This window comes from Anas acuta, chromosome 3 (assembly GCF_963932015.1).
Source record: "Anas acuta chromosome 3, bAnaAcu1.1, whole genome shotgun sequence".
In the NCBI taxonomy this organism is placed as follows: Eukaryota; Metazoa; Chordata; class Aves; order Anseriformes; family Anatidae; genus Anas; species Anas acuta.
Window position 1 is genome coordinate 114,685,052 of NC_088981.1, and position 22,151 is coordinate 114,707,202.

The 22,151-nt window shown below is 41.7% G+C and overlaps 1 protein-coding gene and 1 long non-coding RNA gene across 11 annotated transcripts in view; one reads left to right on the forward strand and one right to left on the reverse strand.

The window, feature by feature from the left end:
• The window catches only part of PKHD1 (PKHD1 ciliary IPT domain containing fibrocystin/polyductin), a 252,325-nt gene that overhangs the window by 208,313 nt on the left and 21,861 nt on the right, over positions 1-22,151 (reverse strand). For 8 of the 9 annotated variants that reach the window (XR_011095438.1, XR_011095437.1, XR_011095439.1 and 5 more), the window contains 13 exons: positions 20,277-20,419; positions 19,195-19,325; positions 17,914-18,098; positions 17,349-17,487; positions 15,169-15,323; positions 14,054-14,238; positions 12,928-13,050; positions 11,713-11,818; positions 10,960-11,238; positions 8,329-8,459; positions 7,389-7,524; positions 2,398-2,593; positions 931-998 (listed from right to left, as the gene is read on the reverse strand). Coding sequence is in view for 6 of the 9 variants with exons in the window: in XM_068678848.1 (XP_068534949.1) it covers positions 931-998; positions 2,398-2,593; positions 7,389-7,524; positions 8,329-8,459; positions 10,960-11,238; positions 11,713-11,818; positions 12,928-13,050; positions 14,054-14,238; positions 15,169-15,323; positions 17,349-17,487; positions 17,914-18,098; positions 19,195-19,325; positions 20,277-20,419 (1,977 nt within the window). In the remaining 3 variants the exon portion in view is untranslated. The remainder of the gene's footprint in view (positions 1-930; positions 999-2,397; positions 2,594-7,388; positions 7,525-8,328; positions 8,460-10,959; positions 11,239-11,712; positions 11,819-12,927; positions 13,051-14,053; positions 14,239-15,168; positions 15,324-17,348; positions 17,488-17,913; positions 18,099-19,194; positions 19,326-20,276; positions 20,420-22,151) is intronic. The other variant, XM_068678850.1, reaches the window with a different exon arrangement.
• On the forward strand, positions 5,543-7,349 carry LOC137854889 (uncharacterized). Of its 2 annotated transcripts, XR_011095441.1 has the most exons (3): positions 5,577-5,779; positions 6,301-6,473; positions 6,932-7,349. It is a non-coding gene; the product is annotated as an uncharacterized lncRNA (long non-coding RNA). The 2 variants fall into 2 exon arrangements; XR_011095440.1 differs by having other exon boundaries at positions 5,543-5,779; positions 6,301-7,349.

Sequence of the window (22,151 nt, forward strand, 5' to 3'; positions counted from 1 at the left end):
CTTAATGTAGATAATTCTTCAGAAGTGATAACCTTTGCTCTCTAAGCTCTCATCTTTAAAGGCTTGAGCACGTCACAAACTATTGAACTAATCATGTACCACAAAGCCTGAGTTTTGTATTTTTGGGTGAGTTGTGAGGCTGGGAAAGGAATGTCTGGAGAACCTGCAGTTACATCACAGGAATTTGTTTTCAAAGGGTTCATGTAATATTCACTAAATGGATTCAACCCCACGCCCCCAACCACACAACAAAATAAACCACCTCAAATCTGTGTTTTAAGAGTTAAAGTGAAATTTGTTTTTTAATTCAGTGATACTTTGCTCTGAAACACAGCTGAATGATTTCCCACGTTTAAAAGTTTGGAATGTGATTACTAAGTATTTAAGTTTTGATTAAAATTAACACTGAAGAAGGTTTGTTTGTGTATGTTTTTGTTTGTTGTTGTTGTGGGGTTTTTGTTTGTCTTTTTGAGTTAAAAAAACTAAATGCTCTAACTGGGATCAATTGAAAAAAGAGTTTGCTTGAAACCATGATTCTACCCTGCCTACCATTTCATTTCCACACAGAAAGCCGTGAAATTTGGAGGCGTAATGACTGAAAGATACAGCATGGATGAGTCAGGTGTGGGAGTGCTTTCTATTCCCAAAGGGAACATGCCAAGATACATGAGCGTAGACTTGGGGAAATCACATTCAAAGCACAAGTTCCCCTGAGCCAGCCGACCAGATTGAGGGATGCTTACTACGATCCCACGTTTCCAGGCTGCTTCTGTCTGCCAGTTGGTGTCTGCATAATAAAGAGTCACAGATTTAAAACACCTTCACTTAAACTGATGTGAAATGGGATGCCCTTCCCAGTCCTGCAGGGAAATTGTGCCCTTGATCCCTTTGACCTCCATAAGTGGCTGCAGATGTACTGCCGCTGCTTACCCAGAAAGGAGCCGCAGCACGGCTCGATGCTGAAGATCTCCGAGACATAGTGGATTAACAGCTCTGCCCTGCAAAACAAGCAACACAGAAGGTTTGGGTTTGTTTGTTTTTTGGGGAATTGTTTGTTTCTATTTTCTTCTCCTGCTGCAATGCTGTTCTTTCCTCCTCAAAATTGGAGGGCCAAATGCCCACCCTTTGCTCTATTTCCCAAGGAACCACAGCAACAAGACCACCCAGTTTTCCAGGAGATTTGAGCTATGTCTGTCAGGAACCTTGTCTATTGGCAGCCTGTGGGCCAAGTGCAGTCCGTGCAGCACAAACGAATTGCCTAAATGAAGAAACAAGAATGAGGGGGTTCTGCTAAACACATCCCAGTGTAGCCATGCCAACAGACAGGAGATCCCAGCTGCCTCCCCTCCTTTATTCCTCCCATGGGAACTAAGTAGTGGAGATAACTGCAGCAAAAGGAAAATCAGGCATAACCTCCCAAAGCCCACTTGGGTGTAGCTCTGCTTCTGTCCCACTTGCATCTATTTATCCTCCTCATCACCCTCCTTTCAAAAACAATCCCTGCCCTAAAAAGACATGGTACAGCAGCACACCTTCCCAAGCCTGCAATCCATCCCACCAGAGATCAGGGTTGCCTTCTGAGACAATCCATCTCCCTCCCCTCTCTGTTCCTGGAGACAAAGTGATGGTGCTGCTAACAGACTCCAATATCAGATGGGATGAAGCCCCGTGCATCATCCCTCTGACCACAGGCTTCCTACTTCTGAAGTCCATTGGTGCAACAAGCAGCTTAGGGTGGTTTTTGAGCAACATGTGCAGCCCCTTCCTCCTAATACCATTGTTTCAAGATCATTCCTAGCAATTGTCACAGATAAAAGCTGTGTAGCTGAGGAACAAAACTGTGCTGCTTGAGAATGCATTGCTGCTCTCACTTCCAGGTGGGTTTTCCCCTGCATTTTAATTCATTTGTACAGCATTTATCTAGGAAAAAACTCAGTGTCACCTTAAAATACAGGAATAGAATCATTTGAAAACTCTCCAAACAAAGCATTTTTTTCCAAACTAGCTTGTTTATTCTCATGAAAAAAGTGTTTCTTTTCTTCTGCTGTTTTCCTACAGCAGGATGTATCTGCATTTGACCTGAATTTGTGAATACCTTTGATTGCCTGAATATGCATTTTTCATCAAATCAGCTGTTTTTTTCTAAAATGTTTCTCTCCTGCCTCCTACTGATCTAAAGGGAGTTAATTGACTGGCATTAGCAGTTTGCTGACTTGAGTTCCACAGATCAATAAGTGCCTTGATAATTATTCATAATTTTATACCATACAGCAGATTTCACTGTTAGGCACAGGATTTGTGAAAACTCTCACCTTTATTTTCAGATTAACCCTAAAATACCAAATAGGATGGAGAAAGAAATTTATATCTTAAGTGAAGTGCACACTTTCACACTACCTGTTTGATGTGACAGCAACACCGTTGATGATGACAGAAACATTGTACCATCCTGCAGCCAAGGCTGGAAGGGTCACGTTAACACCATGGTCTGTCTGTGCTTGAATCTGTGCCCAGGAGTGCCCAATTTGGACCTTAACATCTGCCCCTCGGAAGCTGGTAAATGAGGATATTCCAATCTGAAGCTCCTGACCCCCTAGAGAAGAGAATTGATGAAAACATTTCAGTGTTTCTGGCAAGTTATTTTAGCACGTGTAAGCATCGCCTGAGGGTGAGTGTGGAGTCTCATCCTAGATCAGGTCCAGTCTTGTCCATCAGCCAAAACTAAAATCTAGGAAACTGCAGTGTTTCTGTGTCCTATTCATCCCTTGGCTTCCCTGATAAGATCATCAGCCACCAAGGTTGTCTTGAGACATTAGTACTGTGAACTTGGCTATGCTCATCTAGAGCTACTTCTAGATGAGCTCTGTCTTCTAATAGATATTTAGGGTAAGATCTGTACGTCCTTAACATAAATGTCTATCCTAAATATCCACAGCTACTTAAGAGTCAAATCCAGACTTTCTATAGCTCGTGAACTGGAGCTGAGTGAGGGATTTCTCCTAAATCCCTGACAACGATCCACACCACACTTTCCAGCGCTAACTTCGGAGGTATTTAAACTTTAAAGGAGCCTCCCACAGCTAAATGAAAACTAAATGAAAATTTCCTTGAGTGCCTGAAGTCAGATGCTCATGAATACTCCAAAGCACCTTGTTTTCAGGAAACGGGTCACTCTCTCCTATTTAAGCTCAGTTGTGAGCTAAATTACATTCAGATGGGAGAGGGTACTTTCCCTTACTTGTGTATTCTGTAGTAATAGAAAAAGACAAGAACTGTAGGGAAGGGAATTTCATAACTTAAATTCCTCCTGAAATAGCTTAAAAATGTAGGCTGGTATGCTTCAGTGCAAATAAAGGCTTGAGATAGCTATCTGCATTCAAGGAGGAGAAACAGAGCCTTTATGGCATGATTCATCTTATTCTGAGGAAGATACCCAAGATACCTCTGCTGAATCCCACCACAAAACTGCTAATTTCTCTTTGCAGACTACATAACAAACACAGGCAGAGACGTGTTCAGGAGGTAAATCTCATCCCACAGTCAGCTCCGAAGGATGTGGGTTCTGCTGCTCAGCAGCAGAAACACACAGGACCAAGAGTCTTCCACTACAATTCCCTACTGTCAGACAACTACACTACATAAATCCCTTTCCTAAATTCATCAGGCAAAAGGTGTTAACAGCCCTTTACCATATACAGATTCTGCCCAGCCTGACACACCTGTTTACCCACAGCATTGATCCAGAATAATTACTGAGGACCAGCTGAGCCAGAACAGCTCCATTTCTGTGCACTCCTCTTCCACACTTCATCACAGAATCCTCTAGGTTGGAAGAGACCTCAAGATCATCGAATCCAACCTCTGACCTAACACTAACCAGTCCTCCACTAAACCATATCCCTAAACTCTACATCTAAACATCTTTTAAAGACCTCCAGGGATGGTGACTCCACCAATTCCCTGGGCAGCCTGTTCCAGTGCCTAACAACCCTTTCGGTAAAGAAGTTCTTTCTAACATCTAACCTAAAACTCCCCTGGCGCAACTTTAGCCCATTCCCACTCGTCCTGTCACCAGGCACGTGGGAGAACAGGCCAACCCCCACCTCACTACAGCCTCCTTTAAGGTACCTGTAGAGAGCGATAAGGTCACCCCTGAGCCTCCTCTTCTCTAGGCTGAACAAGCTCAGCTCCCTCAGCTGCTCCTCGTAAGACTTGCTCTCCAGACCCCTCACCAACTTCATCACCCTTCTCTGGACCCGCTCAAGCACCTCGATGTCCTTCTTGTAGTGAGGGGCCCAAAACTGAATACGGTACTCAAGGTGTGGCCTCACCAGAGCTGAGTACAGGGGGACGATCACCTCCCTAGCCCTGCTGGCCACACTGCTTCTTATGCAAACCAGGATGCTGTTGGCCTTCTTGGCCACCTGAGCACACTGCTGGCTCATATTCAGCCAACTATCAACCAGTACTCCCAGCTCCTTCTTTACCAGGCAGCTTTCCAACCACTCATCTCCCAGCCTGTAGCAGTGCTTGGGGTAAAATATATTTTTATTTTATTTCTACAGGAAACAAAAAGAGAAGGTCATATACGTGGTGGACACAAAAACAGCAAAGCTCCTTGCAGAGGACTCAAGCACAGAGCCAGAAAAAAAAAAAAAAAACTCAGGTCCACAAATGCCAATAGGATATGAATGCACAGCAGCCCCAGCAGGGGTAAACACAGACTTATCCTTCACAGATGAAAAAGGTGACCCTGCTCAGTCTCTTGGTAATACCACACCTATGCGGTCAAGCCCCTCGTGGCACGTACTGAAGCTCTTTGTGAATTCTCTGGAGAGTTACAGAAGTGGCTTGATATACCTAGGAATTAAAACATAACCCAAAACCAGAGATGTACCCCACCACATCCCAAAAACAAGTTAGCCAGCAACCTCTCTAAATATCCTTCTATTAAAGGAATTCCAAGCACTTAAAATCTAGAAGCCTATAAGGTCTAAAGGCCCTACAACCAGCAAAACAACACAAAAAAGCTCAAGAAATATGAGAAACTGTCCCTAGCCCTGAAAAACACTACACCTTACATGCCTACTAATGCTGTTATCAGATTCTCACTGTCACTGGGAACTTGGGTGATGCCTTTCCCCTAAACCCTGCTCCATCGCTTTAACACCAAGGGCATAACTTTGATAATATTTGACATACAGGTAAATGCATAAGGTCATGTTCACAGTAAGCCTCATAATTCTGCAAAAATCATAAGAGACCTAGAAACACAAAGCAAACACACGAAGTAGCATTATCTTCCTATCCATAAGCATGCTCTACAAATTACTCACCTGAAGAAGAGATGCATGCATTAAAGGCACCTACTTACTATATAGCTTGCTTTACTCTAAAAAATCCTACTAGTTGTTACCTCAAAAAGATGTGCTTACCTCTCTCAACTTCGAAACACATCAGCCCATGCGCTCTGACCTACCTAAAGCATGCACCTGGCTGAAGGAAAAATAAAGCACTTACCCCAAAGAGCAGTTCAGGGGGAAAGAGCTCTCTGGTGGGCCAGCTGTGGCCCACCTGGCACTCAACCTATCACCTGGTAAAGGGGTTGGACAAAGAAAAAAATGTAGAAATCAAGCAGAACGAGCAGCAGCTGTGTTGTTTTTGTTTATTTGGCTTAGCTTGACAGCATATAAAGCACAGCACAGAGAACTGGGCTGTTTCTAGAAGCAACAATTTCCATGCTTTTGCTTCAGCTTTGAATATTGAAAGAATAATCCAAGTAAGTAACTGAAACTATTTCAAATGGAATTAGCTCAAACCTTTCTTTGCACTTTCTTTACACTCATGGTGGAAGAAGACATCTCTATATCAATTCTCTTAGACTTATAGCTGTTTTATGCCCTCACCTTGTCCTAAACAGAGTGAATTTTTATGGGTTAACTCATCCTTAACACAGGCTAATATCCAAGTAGCAATTTTGTCCACCAAGCAGAGGCCAGGGTCATTTGGGTCTAACACAGCCCCCAAAGCTGGTATGAGCCCTGCAGCCTCCAAGAAACTTTTCCTTTCCATAAAGCAGGAGAGTCTCTACAAAGCTCCCCTCATCTCCCAGATCCTCTAAGCAGACCTGGAAACCAACAGATTTCAATTCAGCATGCACAGAGTCAAATAAAAGTTTGAAAGCCTGTGAAGCTGAATATATTAATAACATGAACTCTTTGGACTCTTGGTCAATTGTCAGCTTAATCCTAGATGCCTGGAAGGCATTGGTGTAATTTATTTATTCTTTTTATTACATAGGAGGAAAAAACTATATTAAAAGCTGAAGCCATGGAGGTTCTGAATAGATGATTGAACTCAGCCCCACCACCGTTCAGGAGACACTATAACATAGAGGAATTTCTTGCACCTTGGCTGCCTGCAGCTAGGAAAATCTCCCCTTGGTGCTATCGTACCTGAATAATATTCAAATGGTAAAGGACGTTTTCTCTTATTTATGCATTCTGGAGTAATAGGAAATGACAAGGGCACTGGTGAAAGAAATGGAAATAGTAGGTGTGCAGCAAGAAGCCCACTTTATCACCAGCACAGTTCTCTCATCCCTCACATCCCCACTAATTCTGGCCACATCACTGAGCTGGGGGGAGCTTTGTTAAGATGTGTACTGGAGAGGTTGGAAAAAGAGAAAAAATATAAGAGTGTATCCTTGGAAAAAGGGGAATAGGATACATAGAAATCACAATCCTAAATAAAGCTATTCAAAAGACAGAAATGCTAAGTACTCCATGGTGTCTACTCAGAATTTTGCCCCTGCAAAGCCTGTGAAGTCTATGTTCATATTCAAAAGTAATGGTTCAACAGGTAAAAAAGAAGGAAACTGGCTTGGAAACAGTAACTACCAAAATGAGCACTGCCTCTCTTTTGCTTTCAGCAATCCAAAATGCATGTCACCCTCTGACTACAACCCACCCTTTGGGACCCTGTTGAAGTGCATTCTCCAAAGCTCATTTCTCCTGCCACTGAACCTTCTATCAAGAATAAGTGGGTGGGATTGTTTCAGAGCAAAGTTAGAGAAGTATAAACTCTAAAGGAACAACATACTGTACTTGACACTCTGCGGACATGATTCATACGGGGCTAAGGCAAGCAACTCATTTTCTTATGTAAGATAGAGAAAAAGAAAGAAAAAAAAAAAAAAAAAGAAACCAGGAGCGATCAGAACTTGCAGGGAGCACGAGGACTACAAGATAAAAGAAAACAACAAAAAACAGCATAGCATCACCAAACCTCGTGGACCTCAATTCCTTTTGTCCCACCACCATTAGCAATAACAGCAGTTCTGCAGATGATGTCCCATACACATCTGCTTGCACTTAAGCACTTTTCACCTGCTATGCCACTTCGGTTCCTGCTCAGTGATACAACAGTCGGGTTTAAGGAAGGGTCATACTGGAACAAGTTGGTGACTGTTGTTGATTGGTACCCAGAAACTAGCGTCACGTGGACAGCAGCATCTTCTGCTCCCTGGAAACAGAAGCAAGGAAAACATCAAGGATAAGAGCACACCAATACAAGAAAAATAGTTATTTCTTATATTCATGTATTCAGACATCTCCTACATTTAGTAAGTCAGGCACATGGCACTGCCAAATTTGCATATACATTAGACTCAAATGTGTGTGCTTTTGTCTCTAAAGGCACGTCTATGGAGAATTATAAATCTCGAAACAATCACAGACCACGCAGATTTTCATTTGCTCTCTCTGCAATAGCTGAAGTCATAGGCATTGACTGTTGTATCTCTACACTTAAATGGTTACATGTAATTTTGCCCTGCATCAATGAGCACTGCTGCTAAAAATCCTTAGGCATGTTTTTGCATGACACACACGTAAAGTCCAGAGGAAGTCCAGATATAAACAGGACGACTTGGGGCTGTAGAGTGTTCAGCAATATGAGTAAGTGCAATTCTCCCAGGCATGTTTAATCTGCCAGCAGACACTGAGATGAAAGGGGCAGCATGCAGTTTTCCTGGAGTTAAAAGCCCCATTTGTGTTTGCATGAGGTTTAGCTAGAGATCATGCAATCTGTTGGTTTTGTCAACTTAAACTGATTTTCAAAAATCTAACAATCTATTGTTGATTATGCTGGTCTAAACTGGACTTTTGACTGTAGGTGGAGTCCAGGTTAAACTATCCTGTAGCCTAAACTTGGCTGATAGACTACCACTTACCCTTTCACAAGTGTAGCTCAAGCCAGGACAACATAGAAAGGCCTGTAAGCTCTCCCCATACAGCTGACTGTAGCCAAAAATATGTGGTATCTTACCCGAGAGGGAACTTTACATTCAATTCTTGTTGAATTTCTGGCATTGTCCAAAACTGGGCAAGGCTGAGATCCAAACAACACCAGGTTTACCCCTTCCAGACCAGTCCCCCTGAGAGCCACTCTCAGTCCTCCTACAAAAACAATTATTCTGTTACTTCAAAGATGTGGAATGGCCTTTCTGTCATGCAAAAGATTCTTTATTAATAGCAGACTACAAAAGCAAGTCATGTCTACTGCCTGATCTGATGATGATCTGCTTCCACTTTGCTATGCCCTGGCCTCCTCTTTCACCCAAGATCCTTCTTGTTTTCAAATCCAATTTGAATTCTTGTCCATGATACCAGTGGACTGGGTTTGTTTCTCAGTTTATTTTTTAATGACATACTTATTTAAGCCAGCAAGGTCTGGTCTGTGATCTCCCCCTTAGAAAGATCCCCAGCTCAAGAATGAAATAAGGAAGGAAGGAAGAAGCACTAAGAATGAAAAATGAGCTTAACACAGCAGGTGCTTTCACAGTTCAAATAGCTGCCAAGCACCCCGCTGTCAAAAAAGCCTGTAGCATGTGTCTAGGAAACTTAGGTTAGACAGGGGACTTGGCAGGGCTTGAGTCTTAGCAGAGTTGTGAGCAAAGTCAGGGGGCTCAATTCTGTGAAGCGCTGAGCAACCTCGGTTCTCATTTGTGCCAGCCAGCTCTAAGCATCCTCAGTCACATGCAAGATCACACCCAGCACAAGTTAGGCTTGCACTTGGCCTTTCTGCAGTGGCCAATTCCAGCAAATAGCCAAGGCGGCCCCTCTGCTTTTTCAAGCGAGCAGAACATTTCAAAGAGGAATAGAAAAGAGAAAAGTAACAGACATTAATGGAAATTCTAACCTGGACTTAGTCCTTTGATGTGGTTCAGAAGAAAAAAAAAAATAAAAAGTAAGAAAAATTCCTTAAAACTTACAGCTATTTGCTCTAGATAGAGTGCCAAGGACATTCTCGCTTCGGTAAGGCAGAGTTTTAGCACTATGGCAGGACAGACAGGCTGCTCAGACAGGGATTTCATTATCGCAGTCACTCAATGTGCATGTGTTATCAGGGCCACATTATAACTACTGAGCTTTTATGATGCTTTTCATGTATGATATAAATAAACTTCTATAGGAAAGACTATAATATTAGTGGCAGATTTCTTGGTATGTTTTCCTCAAAACATCATTTCCTCCTAATTCTGAAAACTACCAGAGAAGTCTAGAAGTATCATCCAGAATTCCTCTAACTGGCAGCAAAAGTGGGTAAACAGCAATCAGGTATGCTAACAGAAAGCTCATTCTGTTCTTGGGAGCACAGTAGTATCTTTGGAAAGTCATCCCACTCTTACAGAAAGTTAGGTCATGGTGAACTCCCAGCATGGCACCTCTGAGACCAGTGATATTTTGACAAGAATGACCTGATGCAACAAAGTACAAGCTGCTTCTTGTCTCCTGCCCTGTACCATTAAGTTTGCAGGACCAGAAACAAGGAAGAACTCAAAACTGAATCCACTCGGCTTATGTGATAGTTGTCAGATAAGGAGCCTCAGATTTAGAGTACAAAATTCATGCATGTTGTGTAAAGACTAATGCTCTTAAGTTTTGATATCTACACATATCCATATGCAATGAAATACTGCATATGTGCACTTTACGATAAGATTGAAGAGAGGTATTTTAAATGGAAGAAATTAAAAACACAGATGGAAGCTGTAATTCTTTCCAATTATAAATGTTCAAGGCATATGTAATGTAAGATAGCATTATACTCGCTTTCTTTTTAATGAGTGACAGATCACTGTAATTGGGAGAAGAGCTGGATTGTCAGGGAACAAAATGAGAAGCAAGACCCAAGCACTAAAACTTGTCATTGTTTTTTTCCCATTTTTTTTCTTCATATGAATTAGAATGAGTCTGAACCTTATGCAGCATATGACTTTCATTAGGGAAAAAAAAAGGAAAGAAAAGGACTAAAGGACTAGGATAGTTTTCTTTTTATGCACCACAACAGGAAGAGAGGAGATCTTGATTTTCAGCTTAGGAATTCATACATTCTTCCAAGTCCACCCCAAGTCTCATCGACACGGGTTCACAGATCATAGTTTCCTCCTTCCAACCACTCCAAGGAGGCCATCTAACCATCTAAACACAGATGAGTTTTCCATTTTATCACTCAGAATAGAATAGAATCACCTCAATGGGACTGAGATTAACCAAAGTTTAGCCATTTCACAATTTGGCAGGATGAATCCAAATACTACCAATCCATGTGTCAAATGGACATAGGAAGACAAGCCACAAAACACCTTCCAAATTGCTGGAATGAATATACCTGCATTTAATTTTACTATTTCTAAATGAAACTACTAAGAAAGGAGCTGGTTGCCCCCACAGAGAACCAAAGACTGACAGTCTTTACATTAAAAAATAATAATAATAAAAAAATAAAATAAAAAAAAAATCTTGCCTCAGTATTTTGTGGTACACAAAATATCTCCAGCTATGCTATTTATGTCAGATTAAGACCTTGGTTATGGAAGCAGGAGAACCAAAGCTATTAAAAAGCAAGACACAGAAAGCAGACATCCAATAGAGCCTTTCTGGAGTTCAGACCTACCAATCTCTGAAGCTCTAGGAGGCTCAATAGCTACCAGCTTGGGCTCAACTCTCAGGAAGATGCCTTCTCCTGTGCTGGCATTGAGTGCGAAGCCATAAGGTCTCACTAGCAATGTCAAAAGGTAGACTCCAACTGGCAGCCTCTCCATATTGCAGACAACTTCAGTTTGATTCAAAGTTATGATGTGGCAGGTTGTGTTGTTCACCTCTACCTGCAGGGTAGTGTTCTGCTCAGTGAAGCCAACACCCCTGATAACTACTGTGGCCTGAGATCCATCATCTGAAGGAATATAATCAAAAAAAATGACTCATGAATTTTTGAGTATCAATGCACAGGATTTACTTTTAACCAACAGTTACGAGTTTTAACATCCTCATCAGCACATTCTGGAAACTAGAACACTGATGATCTTCTCATTGACCCCCATAATGCCTATTTATGTTTGTTCCTGCCCAGCTACAACCTTTTTCTTAACTTTTAATTAAAAATAATTTGAACCAAGCCACCTTTTGCTCTGTTAAGCACCAAGCCTACCACTATTTCTCTCAAATTTGTGCCTCTACCATCCTCTTGCCTGTGCAAAACCATATTTGCACTACATACTTTAAGACCCAAACTGATCTTTACTTCATAAAATGTACTTTCCCTAAAATCAGAGGTTTTTAAAAGAACACACAAAGTCATCAACAATCAACAGACCTTTTTCACAGAGACATGTTTCTCCCAATTTGTGCAGACATAAAACCCCATTACCTGATGAATACTCCACATCACTGACTAAGGGTGTCATTTCCTGGCTGAACTGGAAAGAGCACAAACCCGAACAGTTTGCAGGGACATCATTCACCACCACAACCACCTGGAGATAGAGAGAAAAGTTACCCCTAAAGCAGTGAAGGAGGTGTTTTCCAAAGCCACATTTACCTGGCAGACAGCCCAGCAATACCTCATGGCTTCAGCTACAGAAAACAGCCTGACTGCACCAGCACACATCATCATCAGACAGCAATTTATCCTGCTGAAGTCTCATTACAAATTTCATTACAAAGCTTGCTAGGACTCATTTAGACAAAGCAGAGCACAGTGTTAGAAGCTGTATCCCCAACTTTTCTCAGTGTCTGCAGGATCTTATCTCCCATCTCTCAAGGTCCCACAACTCTTCCCCACTCCTCTTCTTCTAGTTGCCCATTGAAGATCCTACTTTCCATACACCATTTATTTCCACCCCACCTTGGAAAGAAGTTTATTATGTTTTAAAGCACCTTGCAAGACGGATTATAACTTTTCCCAGATTGCATCTATTCAGCATGTAGCCCTCAATTTTTAATTCCTCATTGTTCATGCTAAAACACGACAGCTGGACCATGACCTTGATCTCTGACATCAACTCCCTTCTCAGAAGACTAAACTGGCAAAGCATAAGGCAAAAGAGAGCCCTACTTTTCCTTCTCACAGAAGTTGTCCTGGTGTTGCCAGGACATCCTGACACCCATGACACAAGTGCTTACAAATAAAAACATGCTGTCTCCAGGAGGGGAAAAAAAAAAAGAAAAAAAAAGGCAGGATGACCTAGACCCAGCTGCTGCTGAAGCCCTACAGCTGGGCTTTGAGCACTTGAGCACATCCAGCATTGCACTGTTATCAGTACAGCACCCCGCAGACTTTGCTGGAGGCAAATTCAGCAGGGCATGCTGGTCTGCAACACTTGTCTGTCCAGCAAACTTGTTCAGCCAGGAAGCCTTCCTTGTTTCTTTTACACGTGAAGAATTGAAATCCACAAAGACCAACGGACCTGGCCAGCCTGAAAACTGGTACCACATTTTACAGATTTGACTGGTTTATGGCAAAGCACAGAACAGATTTCTGAAAGCATTTAGCAGCAGAAGTGGGCCCCTGAACACCAGTTAGACTCCTGGATCTACAGGACTTGCGTGAATCAGTAGTAAGTATGACAGCACATTAACTCACCTGTGTTTTGTTATTGAAAGTAGCAAGCATGTCCCCAAAAATTGGCCCAATAAACACACCCCCATCATAAATCACACGACTAGAAATAGTTGGCTTCAGACCAGTGAGGTTTTCAGCAGAGACCTGGCAAAGAAAAAGAATTAGTTTATCACTACCCTATCCTGTGATTTGAGTTTAAAACCATTCCCCCAAAGTTTGTACAGAGTCATTACAAGGTGGTAAATAACTCCTGGAAACCTCTTCTCAAGCTTGACTCTTATCTCCAGGTTTGAGTTTTCATTACTCAATTCCTCACAACACCTCTCTGTTCCCATCCCCACCTTGCAAGCTAGAAACTGAAGGTAAAGAGAAGCAGGAGCAAGATTTGCAAATAAATTTCTAATAGTCAATAAAATCATTTGAAACTCGGCATTGAAATGTATTTTAACATCTGCTTCTCAAAGACGTGACTTTGGGTGAAACAAGGGCCTGTACTACTCCTAAAGATGCTCAAGCTTTTCCTCGTCATCCACCAAGCCATAGTCTTGAGCACAGAACCTTGTTGCTTCTTTGAAGATAATTTAACATTTGTAGAAGATGGATATACAAAGAAATAGGGTTTCTTTTGGGGGGAAGAGGAACTTAATTTGAGTCTTTATTCAAAACAGACCATTCTACCTGACACAAACTTAAACTTGATAAATAATGAGATGGGAGAATGTAAATTGGACCTTCATTTGAGACTTACGAGAACCAGATATGAACTCAATATGATTAGAAAAGTTCCCAGAAAAAAAAAAAAAAAAAAAAACTTTCTGGAAACGATATCACAAACCTTTACTGAGCTTCAGATATGGTACTGAAATATTATTGTGATTATAATAGTTTTCATTTCTGTATAGCATTCCTTATTGTGCAGACTGCAACAAAACATGGAAATTGCTTTCTTGCCTCATGATTTTGAAGAGCCAATTTCTCTTCCTGTTACTACAATTGTTTTTTTAATCATCTAATCTGGAGTTAAGCTGCTGTTGCTTAAACTACCACAGGTGCTCACGTAAAAACAAACACCAAGAGAATGAATCAGCTGTGGCCAAAGATATTGAAAGGGGTTCAAAATGGACGTTAGTAAAATAAGTTACTGTACACTGATAACATTGGGCAAGTCCCCAGTTTTTCTTTTCCAAGTGAGTGTCCAAATGCTTTCATAACAAGAGTGTGAGTCTTTGGTCACAATGAAGTCACTGGCTTTGAAGTATGGGGCTGTAGAGTTATCTGTGTTGTCTTGCAGAAGCTTGCGGAGATGGTGGAAGGAGATGTGCACAGAGACACCTGCAAAAGACATCATAAAGCCGTGGATACCATCACCCCTATGACAGCATATCCTCCAGCTCACAGAAAAGAAAGGTGTTTCATTTTTAGTACAAGAACGGGATGGTTCAAACCTCTGACTACAAAAAAGCAGTAGGGGGAAGTTTGCCGGATCTCAAACGTCAAAAAGACCTGCACTATTTAATCTAGGAACTTCATGAATATTCTCAGGTTGCATTTTCTTATTCTGTGATTTAACTTTATAGCTGAATCACTATTTCCTCAGTCCAGAGCTTTATTGTTGGCCTTGCTCAGATTAACCTGCTCGTTTTCATTCCAAGACTCTTCACGAGAAAACCTAGCATGTCTAAAGGGTGAAGAATTCCAGTCAAGCAATTGTACACATGGAAGTTTTTTGGTATCTTCAAACCAAATATCAATCCTGGTAACCCCAGCAGATGAATTTCCTGGTAAACCGCAAGGGTCTTGCTTGCAGGCAAGAGTTAATGAATGCAGGAGGAAACCCCAGGGGAGAATTATTCATTGCAAATTTGCAAAGTTTCTGGCAATGGAGAAAAGCTGTGGCTTGGGGAAATACCAGCACTGTCATAAAGAGGACAAGAAGTATATGTGCTGTAGAAACAGAGCAATGAAGCCTTGGGATGTAAAATCCCTGTTCAGATTCTGATCCAAAGATCTTTAACATTAAGGTATTTTCTAGAGGATGTGTGCATTTTGGAACAATCCCATGGCTAATATCTAGAAATACTGCCCTCTATATAATCTTTAACTCCTCTCTTGGAGGACATCAGGTTGCAAAGATGCAACTATGACAATGCATTTATCCTGCCAACCTGTACCTTGAGCATTTCCAAGGCTCGTTTGTTCTCTCATCTTTCACTTGGCTTGCTGCAAAGGGAATCCAAGACCTGTACTCACATCGCATATTACCTGAAATCACTGTGCTGGCCAAGTGGATGCGGAAGGTCCCTCCAATAGGTGGAGATGACTTTTGCAGCCTCTGAGTGATGACACTGACTCTCACATCCTCCGTGGAGACATAGAGGTAGCCAACCTCCTCAGAGCCCTCACAAAGCAAAGCACCTCTGTGTGACAGAGAGAGACCACAGTAAAACAAGAGCAGTCAGGACCCCCACTTGTGACACCTCTGTACCACCAGCAGCAGAGGGTCACCTGATGTGTGCATAACTCTTGAATGACCTAAGGAAAGCACATTTGAAGCTGTAATAGGCTTGGATACTCTCAGCTTATATCCCCATGATGCAAGTATTGCATACAACAGAAAATGATGAAAAACACCTTTTTACCTATGAAGGGGGGGGGGGGGTGGAAGCACCAAGTACAAGTGAATCCTGTCCCACAACAGGCATTTCTAAGGATCAATTCAATGCAGACAGATTCAATCAAAATGTTATCATCCCCAAATAATAGCAAGAAACACATACGAATATCTCATACCAGAGCTCATCCAAAACCTAATTTCTAAAACTTAAAATATTCTCTCCCTTGCCACTATTTTTTTTTTTTTTCCCAAAAGAAAAGCGACGGTCTGTGGTACAATGATGCCACCATGTGGTTAAGAGTCTGGTTAACAGCTAAAGTCTCAGTCCAGCCACGACTTCTGCACAGCAAAACTCGCAAATCCAAAACCGAAAAACACTGAGCCTTCTTATCTGACCTACAGGCAGTACGAACTTCAGGGATAGCTAATATTCCTGCCCCGATCACACAAATTTGTGTTAAAACAAAGCACAGCATGCACTCAGTTAAGAGAAAGAGAGAGTTTTGTTTTGAATATATCCAAAACAAAGTGTGCAGCCCACACACTTCTAAAGCTTGTGATCATTTATGTTTTGAGTCTACCTGGTTCCAACATCACACTGATTTCTCTTACATCTTCCTCTGAGATGCAAACACTCAGCAGTGCCAAGCACTTTTTCCTGATGAGAGGTACTATAATCAATTTATCTCTTAATCCTCTTTTTTGATAAACTGAACAGATTGAGCTTCCTACACCTTTTCCTCCCAGGCATTTTCTTCAGTTCTATAATCATGCTTATGGCTTTTTTTCCCAGATTTTCTAAAACCCTTTGAAAAAAAGATGTGCTCATCAGTGCTGTATGTAGCATTCTAATGCCAGTCTTAAGGCTACACACAGATGTAAAAATATCTCCCCTTTCTTGATTAAACCTCTGTTTATACACAAACCTCACAGACATTTCCCTTTATTCTCATCCTTGTCTTCACTATTGGTGGTTTCTGCCAAAATACCACATCAGTTACATCTGACTCTGGCAATTAAATGCACTTTTCAAGGTGACACTTCAAGCCAAATCCTTCTATGCTGTGCTGGCTCTCTAAATTGACCTCTACAAAATACCTAGGTCCGAATGTGGTTTAACGTTTATCAAATGATGTCTTGGATTTGTGCTCTGCAGGACAATGGTCTGAAGTGCTGCAGAGCAGATAACATATTGGGAAAATGGACAAACTGCAGCATGCTGGCCTTTTCCTTTGTGAGAACTGAGACTATGTGAACCCTAAGGGAGGATGGGTGAATTCACCAAAGCCATGGATTTCACCAGGAAGTTCAAGGATTTGGCTGTTCTGGGAACCAGACCTAACAGCCTAATTTCCCTCAGATCTAAACCACCTCTGACAGAAGAATTTAACTGTATTCAGAGTGGTCAGAACTAATGACACATTGCTTTGTTTTTACTTGAAGAAGGAGTCAACTCATAGAAGTTGGTAAGAAACCAACTTAAGTTACAGCAGACTGAGGTTCACTTTCTGAAGGGATGCTGCTTCTACATGATCGACACAGCCCAGAGCATGCAGAGCACGCTGAGACCAAAATCTCGTATCCTAATAAAGAGCTGAATGCCATCTACTGAATACAGCTATATGGGCAATCTGCAGCAGCCTGACCACAGCCTGAACAGAGGTCATCTGAGATGCCTAGAGGAGAAAACTCCAAAGAAAGCACATGGATTGCTAAGCAGGACCAGACTCATGACTCTTATGTTCTGTCTGAGAAGACAACAAGCTCCAGACACAGCAGGAACGTGAAGAGATAATTATAAGGCATGAGATAATGTCACTGTCCCTACCTTAGGGAGAGAAGGGGCAAACTGGCACCACAGCCAGAGGCCAGCCAGGACACATTGTAAGTGGGAGAAGACCCCACCACAGTCACTGCTTCTATGATCCTCCCACCTAGCCAAGGTGGCTTGGGATCCCTCTGAGAAACTGAAAGAGAAAGAGTACAAGCATTCATCAAATACAGGAGAACAGATGTTAGTATGTATAGGTTATTTCCATTTCAGAGCTGGAAACATATCTAACTTTTTTCTTTTTCTTTTTCTTTTTTTTTTTTTTTGTGGTTAACGTCTTTGTTTTTTGGCAGGGGAAGAGCACTCAAGAGTTACATTTATAGAAACACATTTTCAAAGAAGCCAAGAAGGCTGATGTTTGGCAATTACTTCTTGATTGTTTTCACACACAAAACAAAAAAAAAAAAACATCAGTTAAAGGAAATAAAGGAGATTGTTGTGCCTGTTATGAAACACTCTTCTCCTTTGGAATAGTTTTAACCAGACCCATTATTAAAGCTTAGCATGGAAGAACCTGAAAAGACAGCAACATTAACAAGAATTGAAAAATTGACTCTTTTACCAGTCACAGCTCTGTCTGTGATGATGACTTCATCGAGGTAAAATGACCCAGGGGTTTCCTTTTGCAGCGTAGGACTCGGCAAATCAATCTGATGCACAAACACCGGGGAGGTGGCAGGGAGGTCCTGGAGTAGCGTGGAGTGATTCACACATCCCCTCCAGACGTCGGTGCAGGTGAACATCCAGCTAGAAGACAACAAGGTTGTGCAATCCCTGTTTTGCTGCGGGGTAGTTACAGTAACTGAATTCAGAGGTGTTTTGTGAAGCTTTCAGATGACCTCGGGTGCTGCTGTTATTACCCATACACAACACGTTCACTCAATGGCCTGTGGTCACTCTCTACAAGTCTCGGTTGGATGCCCCACAGAAATAAACCTTTAGATATCTACTTATGCATCCTCCTGCACCACAAGTCTGCATGTGGGAATGACTACTGCTGCTCTATTTTTGGTATAAGAACGGCCACAGCATCAGTGACCTCAACAGAGGTTAATCCAGAGTTCAGAGCCTTTGGGAATTCCAGACAACTGCTCAATGCCCCCAGCTCTCTCCATCATGTAGTAACATCACACCAAGCCCCCTCCTCCTTTTCAGAGGCGCAGACACCCCTCACAAACCTTACAGAGAACCCAGGCTTCCAATTTCACTTTCTGAAGTTCTTCAGATTGCTGTATTTTTTTGTTTGTTTGTTTGTTTGTTTGTTTTTGTGCATGTAAGCATATGTGCAGGGTTGTTTTTGTTTGGTTGTGTTTGGTTCGTTGTTTTTTTTTAAAAAAAAAAATCTGCCTGCCCGTAACTTCACATCACCAACGTTTCCCACCAGTAATGTTTCTCACCCATATGTTCTAGGTGAAACAAAAATCAAAAACTACACCAACTTTCCAAGCTTTGATAATGTTTTTGTGAGATCCCTGGAGGAAAAAAAATAAATAAATAAAACCATGTTTTTGTTTCACTGCCAAAAATCCTTTGAGTGTTGCCAAAGAAGCCAGGAACTTAAAATCTTCAGGAACTTTCTGGGGGCTTCTAAAGACAGAACAAAATCTCCAGCCAGTGTGCATTACTGTGGTGAAATTGTTTATGTAACAAGAACATGCAAATCTACTCTAAAAGTCCTCAAAAACTGTGTAAGCACATTCCAGGCATGTCTGTGCAGGGACACAGCGTGTGTCAGCTTACCCCTATTGACAATTTATACCTAGACAAATAAGAACCTGCTGCTCCCCCTTGTCCTAGTACACCTCATTACTGTGTCATCTCTGTACTGTAAGTGTGTGGATACCTTTTGTGGTCGGTTTCATTGAAATCCCATAGGCAAGTGAGATTCCTCTTCACTGAACATAAAGAAACGTTGGTGTAGGACACTGAGATACGAAAGATGCGGCTCATATGACCTTTATGTGCAAAACACACCTGAAAAAAAAATGAAAAAAAAAAAAGAAGAAAAACATAAATTTGTATTTATAATGTCTGCAGAAGAGATTGTATCATGATTGAATCCTGGTTTACATTAGTAGGGAAGCACTTTGTTCAAGGTGAGCCACTAAAGCCCACTCCTTAAGGACAGATTGCCCCAGAGGAGACAGGGCACTGGCACCCAGGTGGCCTTTGTGTCACCACATAGCCTCAGACCCCTCAGGCTTCAGTGAGGTTTGGGGGCATAGGATAGCTGGGAAATGTCAACGGGGATTTCAAGAAGCTGAGGGTGAGGAAAGCAGACTGAAGGAGCTGGTAAGATAAAAAAAAATTGGGATGGGTGTCAGGTAGGGAAATAAGAGTAAAAGAGGTTTATGAAGGAGAGATGGAAGGAGTGTCTGGAAGGACTTCAGGAGGTTTTGGGAAGGAGTTTCTCCCTCCCTCCTCTTTCCTGTCAATCCCCAACTATTCACCTTCCCCCAGCTGGCAAGAAAGGGGTGACAGAAAGGGTTGAAATCATAAACAATCCTATTAAGGGCAGATGTAGTAGAAAACAGGCAAAAAAAGTGATCCAGAGCAGACCCCCAGATATCAAGGTGGGTTTGTGGTTGTTTTGTTTTGGGGAGGTTGATTCTGTCAAGAATTGGCTATTCTCACATCTTCCATCCTCTCTTAACACCATCCCACTTCTTCCTTTCTCTCCCTGCAGGGGCTGCATCCCCAGAAGCAGAGGCCAGACAGACGTATTAAGCAATATCCATGTATCAGGGACCTCAAATTGTTCTCCCAGTCAACCAAAGACACTGCTCTGTCTACAAGCACAGCCCAAAGACACAGTCTTCTGCAGTTCTGGGGGAAATCTAAATAGACAGGATGATTTTACAATCCTGACTTGGCTCTGAGTATTCACTCCCCAGTACAATCAACTCAGCTTGAGCAGCCACTCACGTGCGTGTATTCAGTAAGATCATATCTTGTTAGGGTTGATGGGGAAGTTTTCACCAGCTGGCTTGGTCTGCGAATGCTGAACCTCCCACAGAAGGGCTCCGTTCCACTGACAACATGTCCTGTGGTAACAGAGGCTCTTGTACCTAACAGAGAAAAAAAAAAAAAAAAAAAAAAAAAGGATGAAAGACTTGAAAAGGATTCAGAAGACACCAGTACCATCAAGGTGCTCATGAAAATATAGGAAATGGGTTTCCAAAATTTGTCAGACACAGTCCTACCCTTGAGTAAATAGATGACAAAAATTTGCAGGGCTGTCAGAATCCTTAAACCAGGGGACAAAAGACAAGAGAGCATCAGATCCCTGAACTGACCCGTAAGCCTCATGGAAAATACCACTGTCTTTAGCCAGATAGAGTATGTTTGAGTAAAACCACTCATCTCTTCTAGAAAGCACCCAGGCAAGGCTGAAAATTGATATATAAGGCAACAGAGAATCCACCTTCCTCTTTAGGATTTTTGTTCCATTGAGTTATCAACCCTGCTGCCAAAAAGTTACTAGGATTCCTCCTGTTCCTAGTAAATAAAAGGCTTTCTTCCAACTGTACATACTGCATATTCATCTTTTCTTCCACTCTGAGAAATAAAGCCTGCCAAGTGAAGTTAATAGCAGAATCTTAAATCAAGGAGCTGTGATTCTTTACGCAAAGGGTGTTGGGCCTGTGGGAATCTCTGTTGGAAGATAGCATGAATGCAATTGTCAAGCTGTGTTCAAGAGCTACGTAAGCACAGGGAAGGGAGAACTTCTGAAGGTAGTTGAATGGAGAAAAAAAAAAAAAAAAAAAAACACCACTTGCTCAGGAAATTCATTGAGTCAAAAATACTTCAGATCTAGAGAGAATTAATGGTGAGTTATTATACACGGTCATCCAATTTTTACTCTTCCCTAGGCATCCGTTTTGGTTTCTGCTGAAGGCAGCATGCTGGGCTAGATGGACCCCGGCTCCAAACACATCTGGCTGTTCTTTTACTATCCTGGAATCCATTCACCACAATTTCACCACAGTTCTGCCTTTAAATTTTCTACGTTTTACAGCCATCAATGAAAACTCAAGTTCTCCTTTGTTCTATTTGCTATGTATCAGTTTTCCTTCCCACTTCACTGTTGAACCCCTGTTAACTTTCCTCTCTTTTGCTGGCAGAACTGGAGCACTGGGATCACATAATTAGACTAAGAATGTCCAATCACTGTTTCCAGTTTTCTGCTTAATAATTCCCTTCATCCCCACCCACTCAAATGAAATCATTGTTTTCATCCACTCGGATGAGTCAGTCACCAAATATACATATTACTGGCTGGGTCCTGTTCTCTCTGTCCTGAATACAAGGGAATAATGTGGGTTTTTTAGGTTTTTTAGACAATAGTGGACTTTTTGGCATAGGATTAGTATATGCTTATTGATATTGGAAATATAAAATAGAGTAAGCTTCTGATGTGTGCAATACTTTCATGTTAGAAAACCTATTTTCTTTTTTCTTTAAACAGAAGCTGATGTTTTATACCTTGCCTGACCTGCCAAGGATACCACAGATATGTGCATCGTTTCACTTCCAGTCGTTGAGAAACACTGAAAGAAAAAGTCCTCTAGAGTTATAATCAGGCTATATCCTGAGCTATAGCTATGGGCTACACCAGATCTGCTTCCTCAGCACACATACTGAAACATGAATAATTTCACATGCCCCAGGACTTGCCTTTTTCATCTGTGCTCCTAATGTTTCTAACCACCGACACACATAACCTGCTTTGATAAGCTTGTTGCATCAGAATAAATACAAATAAATGTCTGCATAGCTCCATTAAAAGTGTGAATTTAC